Consider the following 18526-nt stretch of genomic DNA (forward strand, 5'->3'; position numbering starts at 1 on the left):
AAAACCATCTTAGATGGACTAGAGGCTTACTTTGTACTCAGTTGGAGGTAAGTGTTTGATCACACTGTTGAACAGCTGAGTTTGTGTAATCTGTTTGTTTGTTTATTGGTTTATAGGGGTGTAGATGTTTGTTTGTTTGTTGTTTGTTTGTTTGTTTGTTTGTTTGTGTGTTTGTTTGTTTGTTTGTTTGTTTGTTTGTTTTTTAGAGAGGGGTGTCTTCACAGCCACAGCTTAGCCATTTTATTTTACCAATGTGATCACTTTGTTCTTAAAAAGTTCATATATTTATTATTGTGGATTAGCGGGATTTGAAACCTCACATTGTCCTTTTTGTTCGGCTCGAGCTGCACCAGCATTGTAAACAAAATAATTATGGTATAACAAACAAAAGATATTTCTAACAAGATGTTATAAAGATTCTTCAGTTATGTAAAAAAGAAATATAATCTTACCTTATTCCACAGTGTAAGTTGCCTAACTCAGTCAAGAGTTGAAAGTGTTGTGCAGATATCTCTGACAGTCAGGGGAGGTGATGGGACAACACTACAGGAAAGCAAAGGAAATGTCAACTTTCAATATAGGGTAAGTTTGATTACAACTCTGATGGGGTCTGAGTGTCTGTAAAACTTGGAACTGTTGAAAATAAATCAACATTAAATTTTGAAATAAAAGTCCATTCCACATGGGATCTATTTTCTATTTTCTAGTCCAGATTGCATTTCAATCAATCGCTCAAGATTATTTGAAGACAAGATACAAAAAATAATTGTTTCTTTTCCAACGAGATCAAGATAACAATTGATTGCTGACAACTAGAAGGACACATGATCTGCTTGATGTTTAGTGTCTACTTTATTTGTTTTTCTGATTCTGATTTTCCTGCCAGGTTCCATCTATTACAAGTTTCAGTCCTCGTTTTGGACCAGCAGCTGGTGGGACTCTTATAACAATCAATGGAATGGCTCTAAATACAGGACGGAATATTCAGGCATTCATTGGTGATAAAGCTTGCATTATAACAAGGCAAGTAAAGACATAACAATTAAGTCATTGAGGTAGAGCCTGTTAATCAGAGATTTGTTTTGATTAGTCTTTTAAATTGAGGTCTGATCAGAATCACACCATTAGTCAGTTGGTTAAGAAAAGTCTTTTATAGTGATGTGTCATTGGTTGTATATCTTTGATTTACTTCACAGCCCAGTGACAGAAACTGAAGCAGTGTGCACAAGCTCTGAGGGGTCTGTTGGGCAGACAGAAGTTCTCAAGATGTCTTTTGATGGAGCAGATAAAACAAGCGAGGTGTACACTTTCAGCGACAACCCTGTCATTACTGAAGTCAGTCCAACCACCAGTATATATTCGTGAGTACATCTACAAACAATAGTTGTTAATGACACTATATTTTTCTGTTGAAATTTCTCAATTGACCACAATCTTCAATTTGTGTCTTATAAGGCTGCAGTTTCACAAGTAAGTTGAAGCTAAATGGGTCAACAAATTGGAAATCTCATTGAAAGCGCTTAAAAATTTAAATGTAAAAATAACCGCATTATTTCCTGATCAGACTAGCTTAGCTACTTTTATCCTGCGTTTTTTTACTCTTTGATTTTATTGTCAATACTCAGTGGTGGTCGGGAGATGGTTGTCAGAGGGACTCATCTAGACACTGCCCAGATGGCTTCACTTGTTGTTACAATTGCTTCTCAAATCACTAAGAGATCTGTCCGCAGTGAGGGACCCAACGATATTGAGTTTGTGGAGGTGAGTCAACATAAAAATTATACTATAACATTTTCCCATCTTACATCATGACAATTTCAAAGATTAAATGTTAATCACAACAGGACTTTTAACAAATAATTGTTTTACAAATTTAGTTTTTCAAGAGTTGTGCTGTGGAAGGCTCAGAGTTTATGCGTTGCAAGACGCCGAATATAACATCAGCCATAAGCAGCTCTTTATCTCAACTTAACGTGACATTTGGCTTCATTATGGACGGTGTGAGTGACCTCTTAACGTGGTCAGAAGACAACGACGTTGACTTGGAGTTCTTTCCTGATCCAGAGTATGACGAATTTGAAAACGGCTTGTTTGAGAAGAAGGGAGAGTTGATGACGATAATGGTGAGGTTTTATCAATTTAAAGCTGTACGATTCGGGTGTCAATGTCTGAGTCTGTACCGACTCTCTGTTTCTGTGTAGACTTGATTCAAGTCCCGTTCTCGTGCAAGAGGTCCCTAAGTATATCCGCTGTTAAAATGTAGCTATTGTGGTTGTCCCGAAAATGGGACTTGACAGGGACGTTTCTTACTTCTGCACGTCGTTATCGAAAAAATCACCCCGAATGGGGAGGAGTACAAAACCAAAAGGAGCTTGGAAGCCCTGCCCCATCGGTAAAATAGTCATTATACTCTGTGACATCACGGTGCAAGACACTTAAGTGCATGCGTCTAAACGCGGCGACATATGGGGGCGGGCAAACTCAGCGGCAGGCAAGGGGGTGTTGGTACAATTTATATGACAAGATGGAAAATTTGTTGAAAATCAAGGTAAAGTAATGCTCACTGATTCTAAAACTGGAAAGTATAGTTTCCTTATACCTAGTGGTTTAAGATCTACAAAATAACTTTAAACTGCGTTGCTGTCATATTGTTAAGGGTTTCATATTTGTTTGTTTTTCTTCCAAATTTGTACAATGTGTTTATGATTTAAGTTTACAGCCAAAAGAGTTGTGTGTTTTTTCCAACGAAGACCGGTTCCCCCAGCCATTTCAATTATCAGTGCAAGGATTTCTTTGGTTTTCTTTTTTTTGTCATGTAAATGAATCCCTTGCCATTTTTATTGTTGTCTTGAAAAAATAGTGTTCTATCTTCATTTATTGATATACTCTTTATTTGAAGGGTAAGCTTATCAACAATGCAATCACTGAATCAGAAATCATCATTTATGTTGGACCAGTGAGAAGTGACGTAACCTTCATTGAAGAAACAGCCCTTGGTTGTATTTTACCCAAGGAGCAACCACCTGCTGGGGACTTCACCGGCCAAGACAAAGAGAGAGGTCTTCCTGTGGTCTGGGTAAGTCTTAAGAGAAACCTCTGTTGCCATAAAGAAACAACCATCTGAACTAGAATTCATGAGCCAAGACAAAGAGAGAGCGCTCCAGAAGAAACCTCTTTATTGCTATTTATTCATGAAACAACCATCTGCCTAGAACTTCAAGGGTCAAAAAAAATAAAGAGGGCTTCTTGTAGTCTGGGTAAGTCTTAAAATAAATCTCAGTTGTGATCTACCAAATAAGAAACAACCATCTGACAATTAGTTCTTGCATTAAGACACATAGACAGGGCTTTCTTAAGTCTGGGCAAGTCATAACACAAATCATAGTTTTAAGTTCACTTTGTAGAATGGAAGAACCATGACAGAGCGCTTCCTGCGGTCTTGTAAGACAAAATTTCCTTGGAACTCACTTAAGAAACAACCTCCTCATAAAATGGCTTTATGAAGTAAGAAAAAGGGGTGAGATGACCCAATTCTCAGTGGTACTTATTTTGTATGATTCTTAAAGTACTCAAATTTTCTTCTTTTCAGGTGGTACACAGCAACCTTGAGTTCCGCATTGGTTACATATCATATCCTTCAGCCAATGCAACTATTGCTGTTCTAGCGGTTATCGGGGCATTGATTTTCATTATCTTAGTCTGCACGGTGATATACCTGACGATACGGCTGAAGAGAGCCAGGCGAGATGCTGATCTTCTGGTCTTAAAGAAAGACCTTCTTGAAGATGTTAAGAAAGGTCAGAATTAGAGGTCACAGAATTTACTTTATTGATTATATGACCAGGGGACAATTCTTCAGTTGAAGCTGATATTATGCAGAAAATTTGTTCTCAGCTAGGTTTCTCTGCTAAAAAGCATAAACAAGTTGTAAATCAGTGACAAACATCAGCCCAAAAGCCGTTAAGCAGTTTTCCCTGCTAAGCAAAATGAGCAATAAAAACAAAGATTGGGGCACCAGTTGCCGTAATGTAAAGTTTATGAAATGTTGGCTGGCTACCTGTTTCTATACTGAGCAGTTTTTTGTTCCAAGTAAGTTACAGTTCCAAAGCGGCTGTGCCTCACAGGGCAAATGAAGCTTTTGATAAAGATTGACCTAAGATAATCACAGTTTATCACATCCACATTGAACAAGATCATACTTTAATATCAATTTGAAAAACAGGACTCTCCCAGAGAAAATTTGACATTCTCCGATTGACGAGTGACGTTGAAGAGAGTGGGATGCCATTTGTGAGTCACCGTGACTACGCTACTAACATGCTGTTCATTGGACTAGAGGTTCAACCAACCACAACAGATGAAGAGGTAACAGTGATCAACACAAGAGACTGCAAGATCCTCTGAATCAGAGTTGTCATTAAGTCCAGTGGAATTTTGAGTATATCTCAAGTCTAGACTCCCAAGGGTTTGGTTTCTAGCAGGGCCCAATTTCACAGAGCTGCTTAAGCACACTGCTAACAAAATCCCTGCTTATGCGTTGATGAGCAGGAAACCAGGCACAAATTGTATGCGATTTTGGCTGGTAACCTTGTTCTGGTAAGCATAATTTAGTTTTGCTCAGCCTATTTTTGTGCTAAAGTAGCTCTATAAAAATGGGCCCTGTTTCTAGAGTCCTTAATAAAAGTGAATCTGAAGTCAGGTTGCCAGACCACGTGACTTATTTATAAACTCTTTCTCAAGAACCACAGTTGTCAACAAACCATCACATGCTTAATTTAACTTTTGCTGCAAATCTTTATCCTGACCAGTAATTCTACTCAGTAAGTAAGTTCTTTGAATTCCTGTTTCGAAAATCATTAAAAGTTGTGACACCAAACACCAAGGGCCAATTTCACAAAAAAGCTTTGTGTCTGAGAATCTTATTTTAAAATTACTCAGGACAGTGTAATGATACTATTCAATTCACACCTAGAGGTAGTGTTTTGTGAAATTGAATGCAAGGACACAACAAAAGGGACTCAACACCAAATCCAAAGTATTTACTATATAACCCCTTCCAAAGAAACAGTTCAGTTACAGCAAAATTAAAACAGCAAACCAACCTCACCAAAAAATCATTTATTTTACATTCTGTGCATAGTACGCTGAATATGCTATGGTTGAAGAAGCTATGATGATGTTCTCTGAGTTGCTAGGCAACAAGAACTTCTTATTAATTTTCATCCAGACCCTAGATACAAGGAGCCGCTCAAAGATTTCAGTCAAAGAAAGGTGAGAAGTTTGAGACAAGATTTTCTGTCTGATTCCCCCTCCCCAAAGAATGAGGTTGTTTAACACTTTATATTTAAAATTTCTTTCTCTTGCTGGATATTCATAGCATAGTACATGTAATTACTTTCTCAAGGTTTATTTTTGTCAATTAAAAAATTCTGTACATATTTTTTGAAATTTATGCTAGGATTAAGATCAGTGATGTTATATTATATATACGTCCATTGTTTTGTGAAAAAGTAGAATGTATATACAACATTTTTGTTTACATCCTGATAGGAACAACCAGGTTGGACACACTGGTGGCTCATTTACCAATGTACAACATTACTACAATTGGTTTTGTTTTTGCACAATTCCATATTTCTAGACAATCGATAGCATCTTTACTGACTGTTACCATGGTACTGAATGACACCCTGGATATCCTAACAGAGTAAGTCAAACTCTAGGGACTATGACGATTGCCTATATTTTAAGTTGCTTCAGACTACAAAGAGCAAACTTGGAGAAGGTAATTTGGAATACATATCAGATGGAACAGACAATGGCAAACTAAAGACATATAGCAAGAAAACTCAAGACTGGGATAAAAGGTCACAAGTATTTAAAACAGAATTTTCTTGATTTTTTTATTTTGTACTGAAAGAAAAGCCATCAAGTGAGGCTTGCAGAGACACAAATGATTTTCTTAATGAGCTGTGTTGGTTCTCTGAAGAACCACTGGTTAACAGTGAGACGTTTCAACAAGTATTCTTCGACTGTCCTTATCAGGAGAAAACTGGACTCTATTGCTGAGTGATGCTTAAAATCTGCTCAAGAGGTTCAGCTTGCAAGAAGGCTTCAAGCTAAACCTCTTCGGCAGCACACAGCAACATAGTCCAGCGTCCTCTTAAAGACAATCAGAGTACCTTTGTGGAAATGTTGAGTTGTTTACCACTGGTTCATAGTCTATAGCGAGAATTATTGGCATAGTGTCACCGCAATTATCTCTTAATATTTCCACCATGCGAAGTTTCAAGACCGACTTAAAAGGAAAGCCAGTGGTATCCTCCTCATATGGGTTTCAAGATTCTTGTATTTTTAATATCTTTTTAAATTGTTTAGTTATAGCCTACTGAACATTCTTGTTATTTTTAGCGTCTTGTTAACGTTGATGTCACAGAAGATTAAAGATGCTCAAGCCACCAATCAGAAACTCCTACTTTTCAGCAAGTAAGTACATGTATATTACCTAATTGTTTCATTACACTCTAAACTTCTCTAAGGGGAGAATTGACCAGGATTCTAATGCGGCCTGACCTATTTGGGATGAAGATACTGATCTTTGGCATTTACCAAAAATATACTCGGCCTGAAAGGGCTTTAAACCACCTGTTCATTGCGAAACCCCCTACAACTAAAAAAAATAATAACAATAGTATTTTGCTCGTGCAAACCTTAAGTGTCTGAATTGAAACAAATGTACATATTCATATTTATTATCCAGGACAGACAGTGTTTTTGAGAAGCTTCTTTCAAACTGGGTCTCCCTATGTCTGTATGACCAACTGAAGGTAGGTCAACATTTGAAAACATTGTCCGAATAGTATTGTGATAATTAAGAATAATTGGAATTATTAAATTACAAATGATAGTAGCGCATGTATAACAATTATAAACTACAGCATTTATAAGGCGCACTTTACTGAAAATAATCAATGGTGCCGGTCTGGAAGAAGTTAAAGTTAGTTGCAGTGTTGCCAAGATAATAGAAAGCAAGCATGAACAAGTGTGTTTTAAGTTTTTGCTGGAAGAGAGTGATGTTGTGCATTTGTCTGCAGTGTTCTGGAAGTGAATTCCAGAGTCTCACAGTCTATTGCATGATTTCTACTATTGTTATCTCTTTCCTTTTCTGTTGTTTTTGTCTATTTGTTTTTGTATGTGTAGTGCATGCTAGAGGGCCTGCATGCCTGTTCGGGGTTTCCCCTTTGCACCACTTTGTATTTCGATGTTTGAACATTTGAACTAACCATGGTTCCTTTGTTATTATGTTTGATATAGAATCACACCGCCTACCCTCTGTTTGTGTTGTACCGTGCCATCAAATACCGCACTGAACAAGGTCCTATTGATGCCGTCACTGGCCAGGCAGAGTTTTCTCTTAACTTTGAGAATTTACTGCAAGAAACTGTAAACTTCAACATCTTGGTAAGTATAAGATATCCAATAATCTGATTCTCTGAGACCTACTAAAGACGGTGCAATTCTTGCGCATATTCAAACATTTTGAGAGCACTATGATCCCATGTACATAGCTTTAATGCATGAACGAAACAAACTCACACACACTTTACTTTAAAACCACCTTTTTCTGCCACTAACATCAGTAAGAACCCGACTAAAATCCGACAAATGAATCATACAATTATTTGTTTTTGTGGGTTTTAGACACTGGTAGTTCTCAACAGAGAGGGAAATGTCATCAAGGAAGTCAAGGTGCTAGACGTAGACACCATCTCCCAAGTCAAGGAGAAGATCTTAGATGCCCTCCATCTCAACAAACCCTACTCCAGCAGACCCAATGCCAACCAAGTCAGTCTTGGTAAGTTACTCTTAAATTGCTCTGTAAAGAAAAGACACTGTCTCCCTCTGTTTGACATTCATCAATTTGGGGATTCTGTGTCCCAAACAATTTTCAAAAAGGGATATTTATTCTCAAATTTTAGTTGACTCCATTTAATGTTTCACACACAACCTTAATTTTTTACCAGAGGGCTTTCTGGTTCGACACTCCAGCAGAAAATAATCAGTTATAAAACCTGATCGCTGATTACTCACAAAATCTTGCATACTTAAACACAATATTATCCTAAGTGAGCAAAGAAGTAACCCCTAAAATTTTCTAAAGAATTCCCGAGATTCCAAGCACACATGGGTGGGGGGGGGGGGGTCACAATTCCCCTTATTGAACACCAATATAGTCTGACTAAGGCACAGTTTCCCTTCCTTTAAAACAAACAAATATTTCTCAAAATAAGAAGGTTATCTTTAACATCATTATGGCTTTATTGGTGACAGTTTGGCATCAAAGAAAGAACGAGCGTCTGATCTTGACAGACAAGAGCATCAGACCTCTCACTAACAAGCCAAGTCCACTCAAGACCCTGAAAGATTTCCAAGTGAGTAAAACACAGGCAAACTTTATCAAAAAATAACATGGTTTCAAAATATTTATCTGAAGTTTAAGACACTTATAACATTATTAAAATGCAAAAAGCAGCCATTGACCAAGTGCAAATTCACAACTATGTTTTCCCATATCCTGTATTTCAAAACTGTCAAAGCAAAGTTCGAAGTCTAGTCTTGGTGCAAGACGTTTCTCGTTCCCTTTTCACGCACACCGCGGCCAATTCACCGACAGCGCGCGCACCGACTCACCTGACTTATAGTCCACTCACCGCCCCGGAATTGCGGTGAGTGGACTAAGTCAGGTGAGTCGGTGCGCGCGCTGTCGGTGAATTGGCCGCAGTGTGCGTGAAAAGGGAACGAGAAACGTCTTGCACCAAGACTATAAGAAGTCCTGTCACAGTGCTGTTTGGATAAGAGCACTGAAATCAAGCTCTGGTGCTTCTGTTCAGCAGAGTGTGGGTTCGATTCTAGGTCGTGACACTTGTGTCCCTGAGCAAGACACTTGTATAATTTCTTGGGTAAATGGCTACCTGTGAGGGCAGAGATGGTTCTTGTGATTGGTTTAGACGAGTAGCGCATAGTCACACATGCTGTACACTCCCCAGGGAGCTGAAATTGTTTAAGAAATGATATAAGACCCAGTGACCAGGGGTAATAATGTTTGAAATGCTTACTTTGAGAAGCCCTTGGGTGTGAAAAGTGCTATATAAAAACTGGTTATTATTATGATTTCTATTACAACACCTTCGTTTTGGGTGTGCGTGTGTGTGTACATTGTTTTGTGTGTGTAAAAGTAGTAAAGACAACTGAGCATGCTTTCACACTGTATTTGTACATCAGAATACAATGACTGCAAAAGGATTGCAGAGGTTGCAATGATATTGCAGGTGATGAAAACAAAGTTTTTTAAAGATGATACAATTAGGTAAGAGTTTTCACTGGTTCCCTGGTATTGCCTATAATAGGTACCTGACAGAGCACCAGTTACCCTAGTGGATGAAGGCACAGGACAAGCTGAAAGTTGCTGCGGACCAGTGCATCAAGATCAGGAAAAAATTACACATGGTAAACAATCTTTTAAAAGAAGTAACAAATAAAAGTCTAAGAAGCTAATAAAAAACTCAAAGTTTGGCTGGTATATTTTGGAGAGAAATCAAGTCTCAAAAAGTATACTTCAATTAGCACAAACTTAAGGTCAAGTACCTTTTTTTATTTCAAACATTCCTATTAACCCCCCCCCCCAATTTAAACAACAAACCAAAACTTGTTGACAACAAATTTGACAATTGAATTTCTTTACTAGATCAATGTAGTTGAGCTGAGTTCTAAACTTTGTTTTTTAAATCATTGTTGGTAATTTTACAATAAAGAAACAAAGTTTTTTGTAAGTGTATCAAAACTGTCATAAATAATATCAAAGTGTTATATAGCACAAGTATCTACCAAACAAACAAGGTTAGGTACTCAACGCGCTGCGTATATACAAACTTTCAGAATGATAGGTAATTGCATTTATGAATTTTGAGACCCAATTGTTTATCCATAACTCAAAGTATTCTAAGACGGTGATGTTTCCTTGTTTTGTTTCATCCTCTACAGAGTATTTTACCATCCAAGTTGAAAACCGCTATGGAGGACATCAAGATCAACATATGGTAAAACTCTAAAGTTACATCAATATGACTAGGAAAAAACTATAAATAAATAGTAAATTTAAGGGTTCAACCGAGTGTAAATCTCTTTTGTTAGAGTGTTGGCTCTGAGAAGAGTCGGTTCTTTTCAGAGCCAACACTCTAACAAAAGAGATTTACACTCGGTTGAACCCTTAAATTTACTATTTATTTACTCCAAAATCACACTTTCATACAACAGTTTACTTTCATCAGTACTCTTGCCATAGGATAACGATTGATCAATAAGATTCTCCGCTCTTTTTGTTGTTGAAAATAGCGATAAATAACCATGGTAACAATTGTCTTTTAGGCTATGGAAGTGGATTCCATATTCACCGAGGAAGGTGGTTACTGCATCCCAACAAAAGGTAGCATCCAGCATAAGATCCCTCCTGACAAACCTCAACCAGAGTTAACATCAAAAGTAAGAAACATTTACCAATTTTATGTCAACAATCCAACAAAGAAACTAAATCTCATCCTCCAATTATACCAACATGAGATTTAGCCAGCAAGCTTTGAAATTAAATTTCAGATCATTGCACTGGTGCTCTGTCTGGACTTGGTAGCAATTAGATAAATATTTCACAAGTACTTTAATTGCCTCCATTTGCTAACATCAATGTGACTGTTCAGGATATTTCTTGGGTTCCAATATGTTTCTCCCCCCCCCCAAAAAAAAAGAAGATATTCCTTTTATGGCACTTTGGAAGTGCACACAAACTTATTGAGATCCAGAGATAATTGACTGCAGGAAAATGCTGCCAACCTCCAAACTTACACCAAAATCACATAATAAAAACACAGTTTACTTTCATCAGTACTCTTGCCATAGGATAACGATTGAGCAATAAGATTCACCACCTCTCTCTCTCTCTCTCTCTGTCTCTCTCTCTCTCTCTCTCTCTCTCTCTCTCTCTCTTTGAAAGTAACGATTAGTAACCATGGTAACAATTGTCTCCTAGGCTGTGGAAGCTGAGTCCACATTCACTGAGGAAGGTGGTTACTGCATCCCAACAAAAGGTAGCATCCAGCAGAAGATCTCTCATAATGAACCCCAACTAGAGTTAACAACAAATGTAAGAAACATTTACCAATTGTATGTCAACAATCCAACAAAGAAACTAAATCTCATCCTCCAAATATACCAACATGAGATTAAGTCTAACTAATATTTACAACAATTGCCAGCAAGCTTTGAAGTTAAATTTCAGATCATTGGACTGCTTTAACATTTTCACTGCTGCCCATTACAAGAAAATCAAAATAATTTTGTCCATGCTAAGCCATTAAATAATTTCATTTGATGAAATATTATTTCACAATAACTTTGCCTGCATTTATTAACAATTAAGAGATGAATTTGTGGAGTGTTTGATTGGTCAAGAGTTTTCATTGGTACCCTTCTTGTTGCTGGTTACCTGTAGGTCACTGACAGTGCACAGCAGAAGCAGTATGAAAGGGAGACTGCTTATGGTAAATATTGATTCTGAAACACAAATTTGCTTAGGTTTTCTTTGAAAGTGTAACCATTAATCAAGAAAACAACTTCCATTCATGAACAGAATGCCAGCTGTTTATATTTACACAGTCTGAATATCACTCAATAAAAACACAAACAGCCATTTTTATGAGAACAAAATCACAATAATACCAAAAGTTGTCAAAACATCTCCTTAAAAGTATTCAGCACCCTTACAACATAAAGAGATTAATCTTGAATTTTCTTCCCAGAACATATGTATCTAGATAACGCTGGTTTGGAAGATGAAGAACAAGACCAGGAAGGGTTCAGAGATTGGCATCTGGTAAGTAAAATAAATAAATAAATAACAATTTTAGTGAAATATTGTTGCAAAAAAATCAGTTGATAAATAAAGGAGCCTTGCCCGGCGATGGCAGAGTGGCAGAGAATTGGAGGGCAATTCGGGTAAATTGGAATCTCAACCCATAATTTTAAATGGAACTGGGGGCAACCGGGTTTGGGGGCCTGGGGGGCACGGAAATAAATTTGGGGAAAGTGTCAAGAAGTGTTCACGCTTACTAGAGAAGGTTTGTAATTACGGTTACCGTTTTCCCCAATAGACTCAAAAGAAGGAGTCTTTCACGATTGAGGAACACCGCCCCGAGCAACAAGGAAGCAAATTGTGCTGTATTTCTCTCAATAAACAGAGTCAGTGGGCTGCTAACAAGGTCCCATTCCAGAGAGTTCTCTCATCAAAGGTAACTTTTTTATCAAACAAAAACAAGTAGTTTCTGAAATGCCACGATGGATTGTTTACTTCCTCTTCAAGTTTAATAAACTGCCTTAGTAACTTATGTCTTGGGAGAAGTTTGGGTTCTCAGAAGAGCTGGTGTGGTCTCCACATTTCAAACAGTTCACTCTGCTCGTTTTCAGGAATGTAGCTGCGCAAAGTATAATATTTAAAATCCCAAGACCACACCAGCTCTTCTCAGAGCCAACACTTCTCACAAAAGAATGTTTTTACCGGTACATGTTTGCACCTACAAGTTTACTACTACAGTTTTCCTTTTGTCTCAGTAATACTTCCTGTATTTTGATTGCATCATTGATAATGAATTAAGAAAGTCTTGCCAATAATAACGATATCTAGACGCTCGTGACTCCGCAGCCAACCAACATAAACATGGTACGAGAGTACACTCAAAACAAGCAAAGACAGTACAAAAACAGGAAATCAAGTATATTCAAAATCAAAACAGCGATTGAATTTGCAGACTCTAAATGCCAAGTGGCTGTTGGTGAGGCATGACCCAATTAGAGAGTGTTTTATTTGAGATTTGAACCACAGTATTTGGTATTGGTGGAAACGTTGTAGGAGGAGATTCTGTCCCTTCCCCCCCCCCCCCCATACCCAGAATTGTGTATAAATTACTTCTGATAGCACCCTCTTTTTAATCAACCTCCTTCAGCCTGTGAGTTTCCCATTGGGGCCGAATCTTCATAAAATACCATCATTTTGTGCTATTTATTGCTGAAGTTGCACCCTCTCAAAGCAATAATGCATTAAGCCCCAGTCGACTCATACAAAAAATATCCTACCAACCAAGGAGGTAGAAATCTACCCTCCATGTACCAACCAAGTGAATACTGAATACCTAGCACTGTAATTAATATGCAATCAAGAAGGCACCTCTCTTAAAGGGAAGATGATGCAGAGATCTCAGTTTCAAATTTGGGAGGAAAACCCCAACTGGGGGAAGTCACACACAACCAAGTAGAGGGACTGAAAACCCCATCCAAATACAAGGCTCCCTCTGGGGTTTGAGCCAGGAGTCCACAGAAGAAGGCAATGTAGCATATACCACCAAAAGCCAATTCTGAATATATTTGTAACCATACAGCATGACAAATTCGACCAGTCAGTCATAACAATGAAAATCTGTCTTTTTATTCCTTGAATACCTCGACAACAGAGCGTCATCCAAGAGTATGTTGACAACATGTTCCAGACCATTCTCTCCGTGGAGAGCGCCCCCAAGGCAATCAAGTTCCTCTTTGACTTCTTTGATGACCAGGCAGACATGTATGACTTGAAGTCCAAAGACCCCGAAATTAAATGCGCCTGGAAGAATAACATGTGAGTAAAGAATGGCAGAGTGGAAGAGGAAGGCCCCATGTTTCCATATTTTAAGACATTCTTTCCCTCTTGTACAGAAGTATCCCCTACCCCCAAACAAACAAAAGTCTTCTACAGAATTCCTGAGATTCCCAGAACACAAAGAAGACACAATAGGAAAGGGAGTACACCTTGTTACATATCAAGCACCAAGTGCCCCCAATTCATTGTTAAAATGACCCCTACATAAGATTCAGCTCACATTATTAACAAACTCAAGAGTATAAAACCTCAAAGTTTCACCAAAATACTAAACAGCATTGTAGAAACTAAACCATAGACATTGATCAACCTCATTTATAAATATTCACATCACTATTCACAAGTTCATGTCAAGTATTAAAGATACAAGTTCCAACTATCTTGAAATGAGACGAACTGGGGCTTGCATGCCTCCCTCATAATCCATTGCAGTTTGTGAAAGATGCTTAAGACTAAACACCACTTTCTGCTTGGATACATAATTTTGCTTAGCTGTAAGCTTTATAACACTTATAGTCTAAGATGTTTTTATAAATTATTTCAAACAGTTTGCCTCTGCGTTTCTGGTCCAACGCCATCAAGCATCCAGACTACATCTTTGACATCCAACCTACTCCATCCGTTGAGGCAAGCATGGATGTGATTGGTCAGTTATTCCATGATGCACACGACACCAAGACTGATAAACTTGGACAGGTAAAGAGAAACTGATGACAGAAAGGGTGGCTGTCTTAAAGGGTGGCTGTCTTAAAGGGTGGCTGTCTTAAAGGGTGGCTGTCTTAAATCACAGAAAAGCCAGATTGCATTCCCTTAGTGTCTGGTATAATACACTTGAGACAATTTTCATCAGTGCCATTCTGCAAGATACAGACTGTGTATTCAATGCTGTAAAATTATTATTATTATATATTTCTGGTAATGAAACTAAAGAATTCTCATGAGTGAACTTAAAATCACTCTAGCTTGCAAGCCTGAGGAGCCAAACACAATTTCTAACAGAGGAAGATTTTGCATTGATTGGATAACAATGGGGGAGCGGGTAGGGAAGCCCTATGAGTTCAACATCCAACAAAGTAAAACAATAAACAAAGTAATATAACAAGATCAAACCACTTGAATGTTCTCCTTCAACCACTTTAGATCTTACTTCCAAGTTTCTGGACTTACTTATACCTTTGTGCTTTACTTTTGATCTGAATTGTTAACATTGACAGGAATCTTCCATCAACAAGTTCCTGTACAGCAGAGAGAAAACCAAGTACCAGCGTCTTGTCCGACAGTACTATAAAGGTGTGGAGGAGTCTACACCGGTAACCACACAAGACCTCAACACTGAACTACAAAAAGCAAGTCAGGTAAAAGGACATTTCACAATCCAAATTTTTCAAAAACAATTATCAAAAATTCAAGTTAAATTCTCAAAACGTATTCAATTTGGTTAAATTATAAGATTCCTTCACACAGCACCATTGAATCCTTTTACTCCAAAGTCAAAACTTGAATAAAATGCTTATTTAGTTATATTTGGATTCACACTCGATGAATTCAATTGTATTTGTTTTCTCTGTAGAATTTCACAGGATTGTTCAGCAAGCTTAGCACCTTAATGCAACTATGGGATCTTGTAAGTTGATTGATTTTATTTGTGAGAAAAAATGATATCATAAAACATACAATTGACACACAAGTTATATTAAAGGGGAGTTGTTCATCCACAAAAACACCTACTCTGTTCTGTAATTATTAGTTATGTTAAAAAATATAAATTTACCTCTTAAAATACAACCAGCCGAACATTTGATCTGCAATTTTGTGGAGTAAAAAAAACACACACAAAACCCCACAGTTTCAACGAGTATTAATGTGAATAATTGTTGTCTTCTTTTACAACCACATTTATTTCAAAACAAACCCTTTTTGTACAGCCAGAAGTGCCCAATCAGAACGCAACGTGTCCCTGGAATGTTTTTAGGTACATCATGCTCTAGCCTAAGTAAGTTTGATGGTGGACACATCATTAGTTAGATACTTCTGTATACACCAGAGCCAAACAGTGCACTCCTATACAGTGTCTACCACGCCTCAAAAATAGTTACAGGAACACCCTAAACATAAAATCCCATCAGCTCTATTCCCTCTTCAGTCTCCTGATAAAGACTAGAGCACCTTCTAGTTGAAATGTCTGGAATAAACCAACAGTTTCAGAGGCACTACTTCTTCATAGAATGGATTAATGCATGGCATGACCCCCAGAAATTAATAAACATCTCAATCATGAAAATTATTAACTTCTCTTTCTCTCTTTCAATCTGAAAACAGCTTCTTGTGGTGTTGAAGACAAAAGATCAAAGTGATCAGAAGCATCTGGGATGCTTGCTGCAGGAAGTGAAAGAAACACTCTCCAGAGGCAATGCTTTGTAAAATGTTCCTGATGTTTAATACTGGTTTTCCAGGTCAATTTCTGCCATTCAAATTCACACCTCAAGTTCGATCAATCAAGGTTCATTTAAGCTACTATTGCATTCAGTTTTGTTTTGGTGAACTCATTATTTTGTTCTGCTCATTCAGATTCATTTCAGTCATTGCTATTCATTTGTTGGCATTAAACACTACATGTTCGCTATTCAGTTGATTGTCCACCACCCATAAGCACTTGATGTAATTAAATGGTTAAAAAGCCTCTTGCTGTTGGCTCTTATGAAATTGAATGAAATGTTTGATATAATGAAGTTGAATGATCTTATACTTGAATTGTAAATACTTAACTGTTGAAGTTGAATGACTGTTGAATGCTTAAAATGTGAATTTTCAAATGATTAGTATTTGAATGAGCTGTGTGTTAAATAACCAAGGGTTCTTTGTTGACATTGGCCAGGAAAACATACAAGAAAGTAAGAGATAATCATTAAATGAGATGAGACTTGAATAATGTAATGTGTAAGAAATGTTGCTTCCCTTAGCCAGGTTTCTGTTTTGATTTGCCTGAGACAAAAGTATACAAATGTCTGTGCATAGACTTAAAATAATATTACAAAAAATGAGGAATGAAAATAATAATGTCTGTCTGATCAGTTTTGAGGTTTATGTATTTTTCATGGTAACATTTTATTATTTTTATTCTTCTATTTTATTAGCTGAAATGTTTTTCAAAGTAATAGGTTTTCCAGCACATGTTGGACAAAATACTTCACATTAGTTTCTAACAGTGTAGAGTTTGTTGTGGGTTTTTTAGGCAGTAAATCCTGAACGTTTATGGAAACTCCCAGTCAGAACCATACCCAATCAGACTAAAAGATATTTAAATAATGGAATTTTGTACTCAATTTTTATATAATTTTGACCCAGTTTGCGGTGATTTTTACACAGATTCTTGGACATGTTCACCCAGAAATTTGTCAATAAATTAACAGTGGTTTTTAATTTTGTTACCACCTATAGTAAACAATGAAAATGTGATTTTATTTTGCAAGACTGTGACGGTTAATTTGTATTTCTGAAGAAATATTTAACTTGTATACCATTTCAGTTTGTCTATTAATATTTGTTTAAATGACAGTTCATAAATGCATGATTGTATAATACTCAGATAAATGTATGTTATTAAAGACATTTAATTATCATCTTCAAGATGTTTGTAAGTTGAAAGCTGTCATGCTACGTTGAAAATATGACATAAAGTATGAGGAAGTGAGACTTCAGGTGAAGTTGAAACACTCTTGTCCACAACATCACAAGCTGGAACATTGCCCTCACTGAAGTAAGTTGAAGCCATTCATTGGCTAAGAGTTTTACCCCAGGATGAATGCAGGTTCTATTCCATGAATGTTATACTTATAGGGTCAATTTTGAGGAAGAATATTTAATTTAAACCAATAGTTAAAACTTTTTCTTTGTACAATTGTTTATTATTCTGAATATTTTAAAATTGTGTTATCAATTTAGCTTATTTTGTTAACAATTAAGAATTGTAAGCAGTGCCATAAAGTTGATCAACTTAATAAACAAAATATACAGAAGAGAATAATGCAGCTTTGATCTATTATTATTTATCTTGCCAAGTTTTCAACTAAAAGGACTATGCAACAATACATTTGTTCTGTTTAAAATGAGGATATGGAGCAATAGCTTAAAGGAATTCACGTTGCCTTGTATCGGTCGAGTTGGTCTTTTAAAAGCGTTTGTGACCATTTGTTATAAAATGCATATGGTTAGAAAGATGTTTTTAAAGTAGAATACAATAATCCACACACATTTGCCTCGAAATTGCGTGGTTTTCCTTTTACTTTTTGAACTAACACGGTAGGCCATATATTGACTCCCATAAATGGCCGACCGTGTTTGTGGACGCTTTTCAAAGACCAACTCGACCGATCCAAGGCAACATGTTCCTTTAAAGGAATATAAAACTTTCAACTAATGGAATCAGATGACAAGACAACCTCATTCTAAAATGGTCAGGGGTCGATTTCGCAAAGATAGTCCTCACTTAATAGGACTATAGGCCTTGTCCTAGGAGTTATTAAAAATTTAGGGCTGGTCCTAAGTTAGGACAAGCAACTCGGGATAAGACTAGTCTTAACTCTTTGTGAAACCAAAGTGGACCAAACCACTGTGGCTCCAAATGCTATTGTTCTAATCTTAAAATAAATTTAAAACAAAATCTGAATTATTGCTTTATAACATTGGGCGGGGAGGATGTGCTTATTGTCAGGTGGCCTAAGTATTTCGGCTGTGATTGTTGATTCCAACTGAGCCTGTTTGAGATTGCTGGTCAAGTTCTATTTTAGA

The 18526-nt window shown here is 37.0% G+C and overlaps 1 protein-coding gene across 3 annotated transcripts in view; it reads left to right on the top strand.

The window, feature by feature from the left end:
- Positions 1-17746, top strand: part of LOC139933756 (plexin-A4-like) — a 30884-nt gene extending 13138 nt beyond the window's left edge. For all 3 annotated transcript variants that reach the window (XM_071927951.1, XM_071927950.1, XM_071927952.1), the window contains exons 15-41: positions 465-582; positions 887-1023; positions 1197-1361; positions 1626-1761; positions 1878-2123; positions 2900-3076; positions 3590-3797; positions 4223-4365; positions 5141-5271; positions 5642-5707; positions 6412-6486; positions 6761-6827; positions 7315-7461; positions 7702-7855; positions 8332-8432; positions 9408-9507; positions 10042-10097; positions 10426-10539; positions 11081-11194; positions 11543-11591; positions 11850-11923; positions 12201-12338; positions 13554-13717; positions 14287-14434; positions 14953-15093; positions 15309-15362; positions 16058-17746. In XM_071927951.1, the coding sequence (XP_071784052.1) occupies positions 465-582; positions 887-1023; positions 1197-1361; positions 1626-1761; positions 1878-2123; positions 2900-3076; positions 3590-3797; positions 4223-4365; positions 5141-5271; positions 5642-5707; positions 6412-6486; positions 6761-6827; positions 7315-7461; positions 7702-7855; positions 8332-8432; positions 9408-9507; positions 10042-10097; positions 10426-10539; positions 11081-11194; positions 11543-11591; positions 11850-11923; positions 12201-12338; positions 13554-13717; positions 14287-14434; positions 14953-15093; positions 15309-15362; positions 16058-16159 (3325 nt within the window). In that variant the 3' untranslated portion in view covers positions 16160-17746. The remainder of the gene's footprint in view (positions 1-464; positions 583-886; positions 1024-1196; positions 1362-1625; positions 1762-1877; positions 2124-2899; positions 3077-3589; positions 3798-4222; positions 4366-5140; positions 5272-5641; positions 5708-6411; positions 6487-6760; positions 6828-7314; positions 7462-7701; positions 7856-8331; positions 8433-9407; positions 9508-10041; positions 10098-10425; positions 10540-11080; positions 11195-11542; positions 11592-11849; positions 11924-12200; positions 12339-13553; positions 13718-14286; positions 14435-14952; positions 15094-15308; positions 15363-16057) is intronic.
- Positions 17747-18526: the final 780 nt, after the last annotated feature.

The sequence above is a fragment of the Asterias amurensis genome, chromosome 2 (assembly GCF_032118995.1).
Source record: "Asterias amurensis chromosome 2, ASM3211899v1".
In the NCBI taxonomy this organism is placed as follows: Eukaryota; Metazoa; Echinodermata; class Asteroidea; order Forcipulatida; family Asteriidae; genus Asterias; species Asterias amurensis.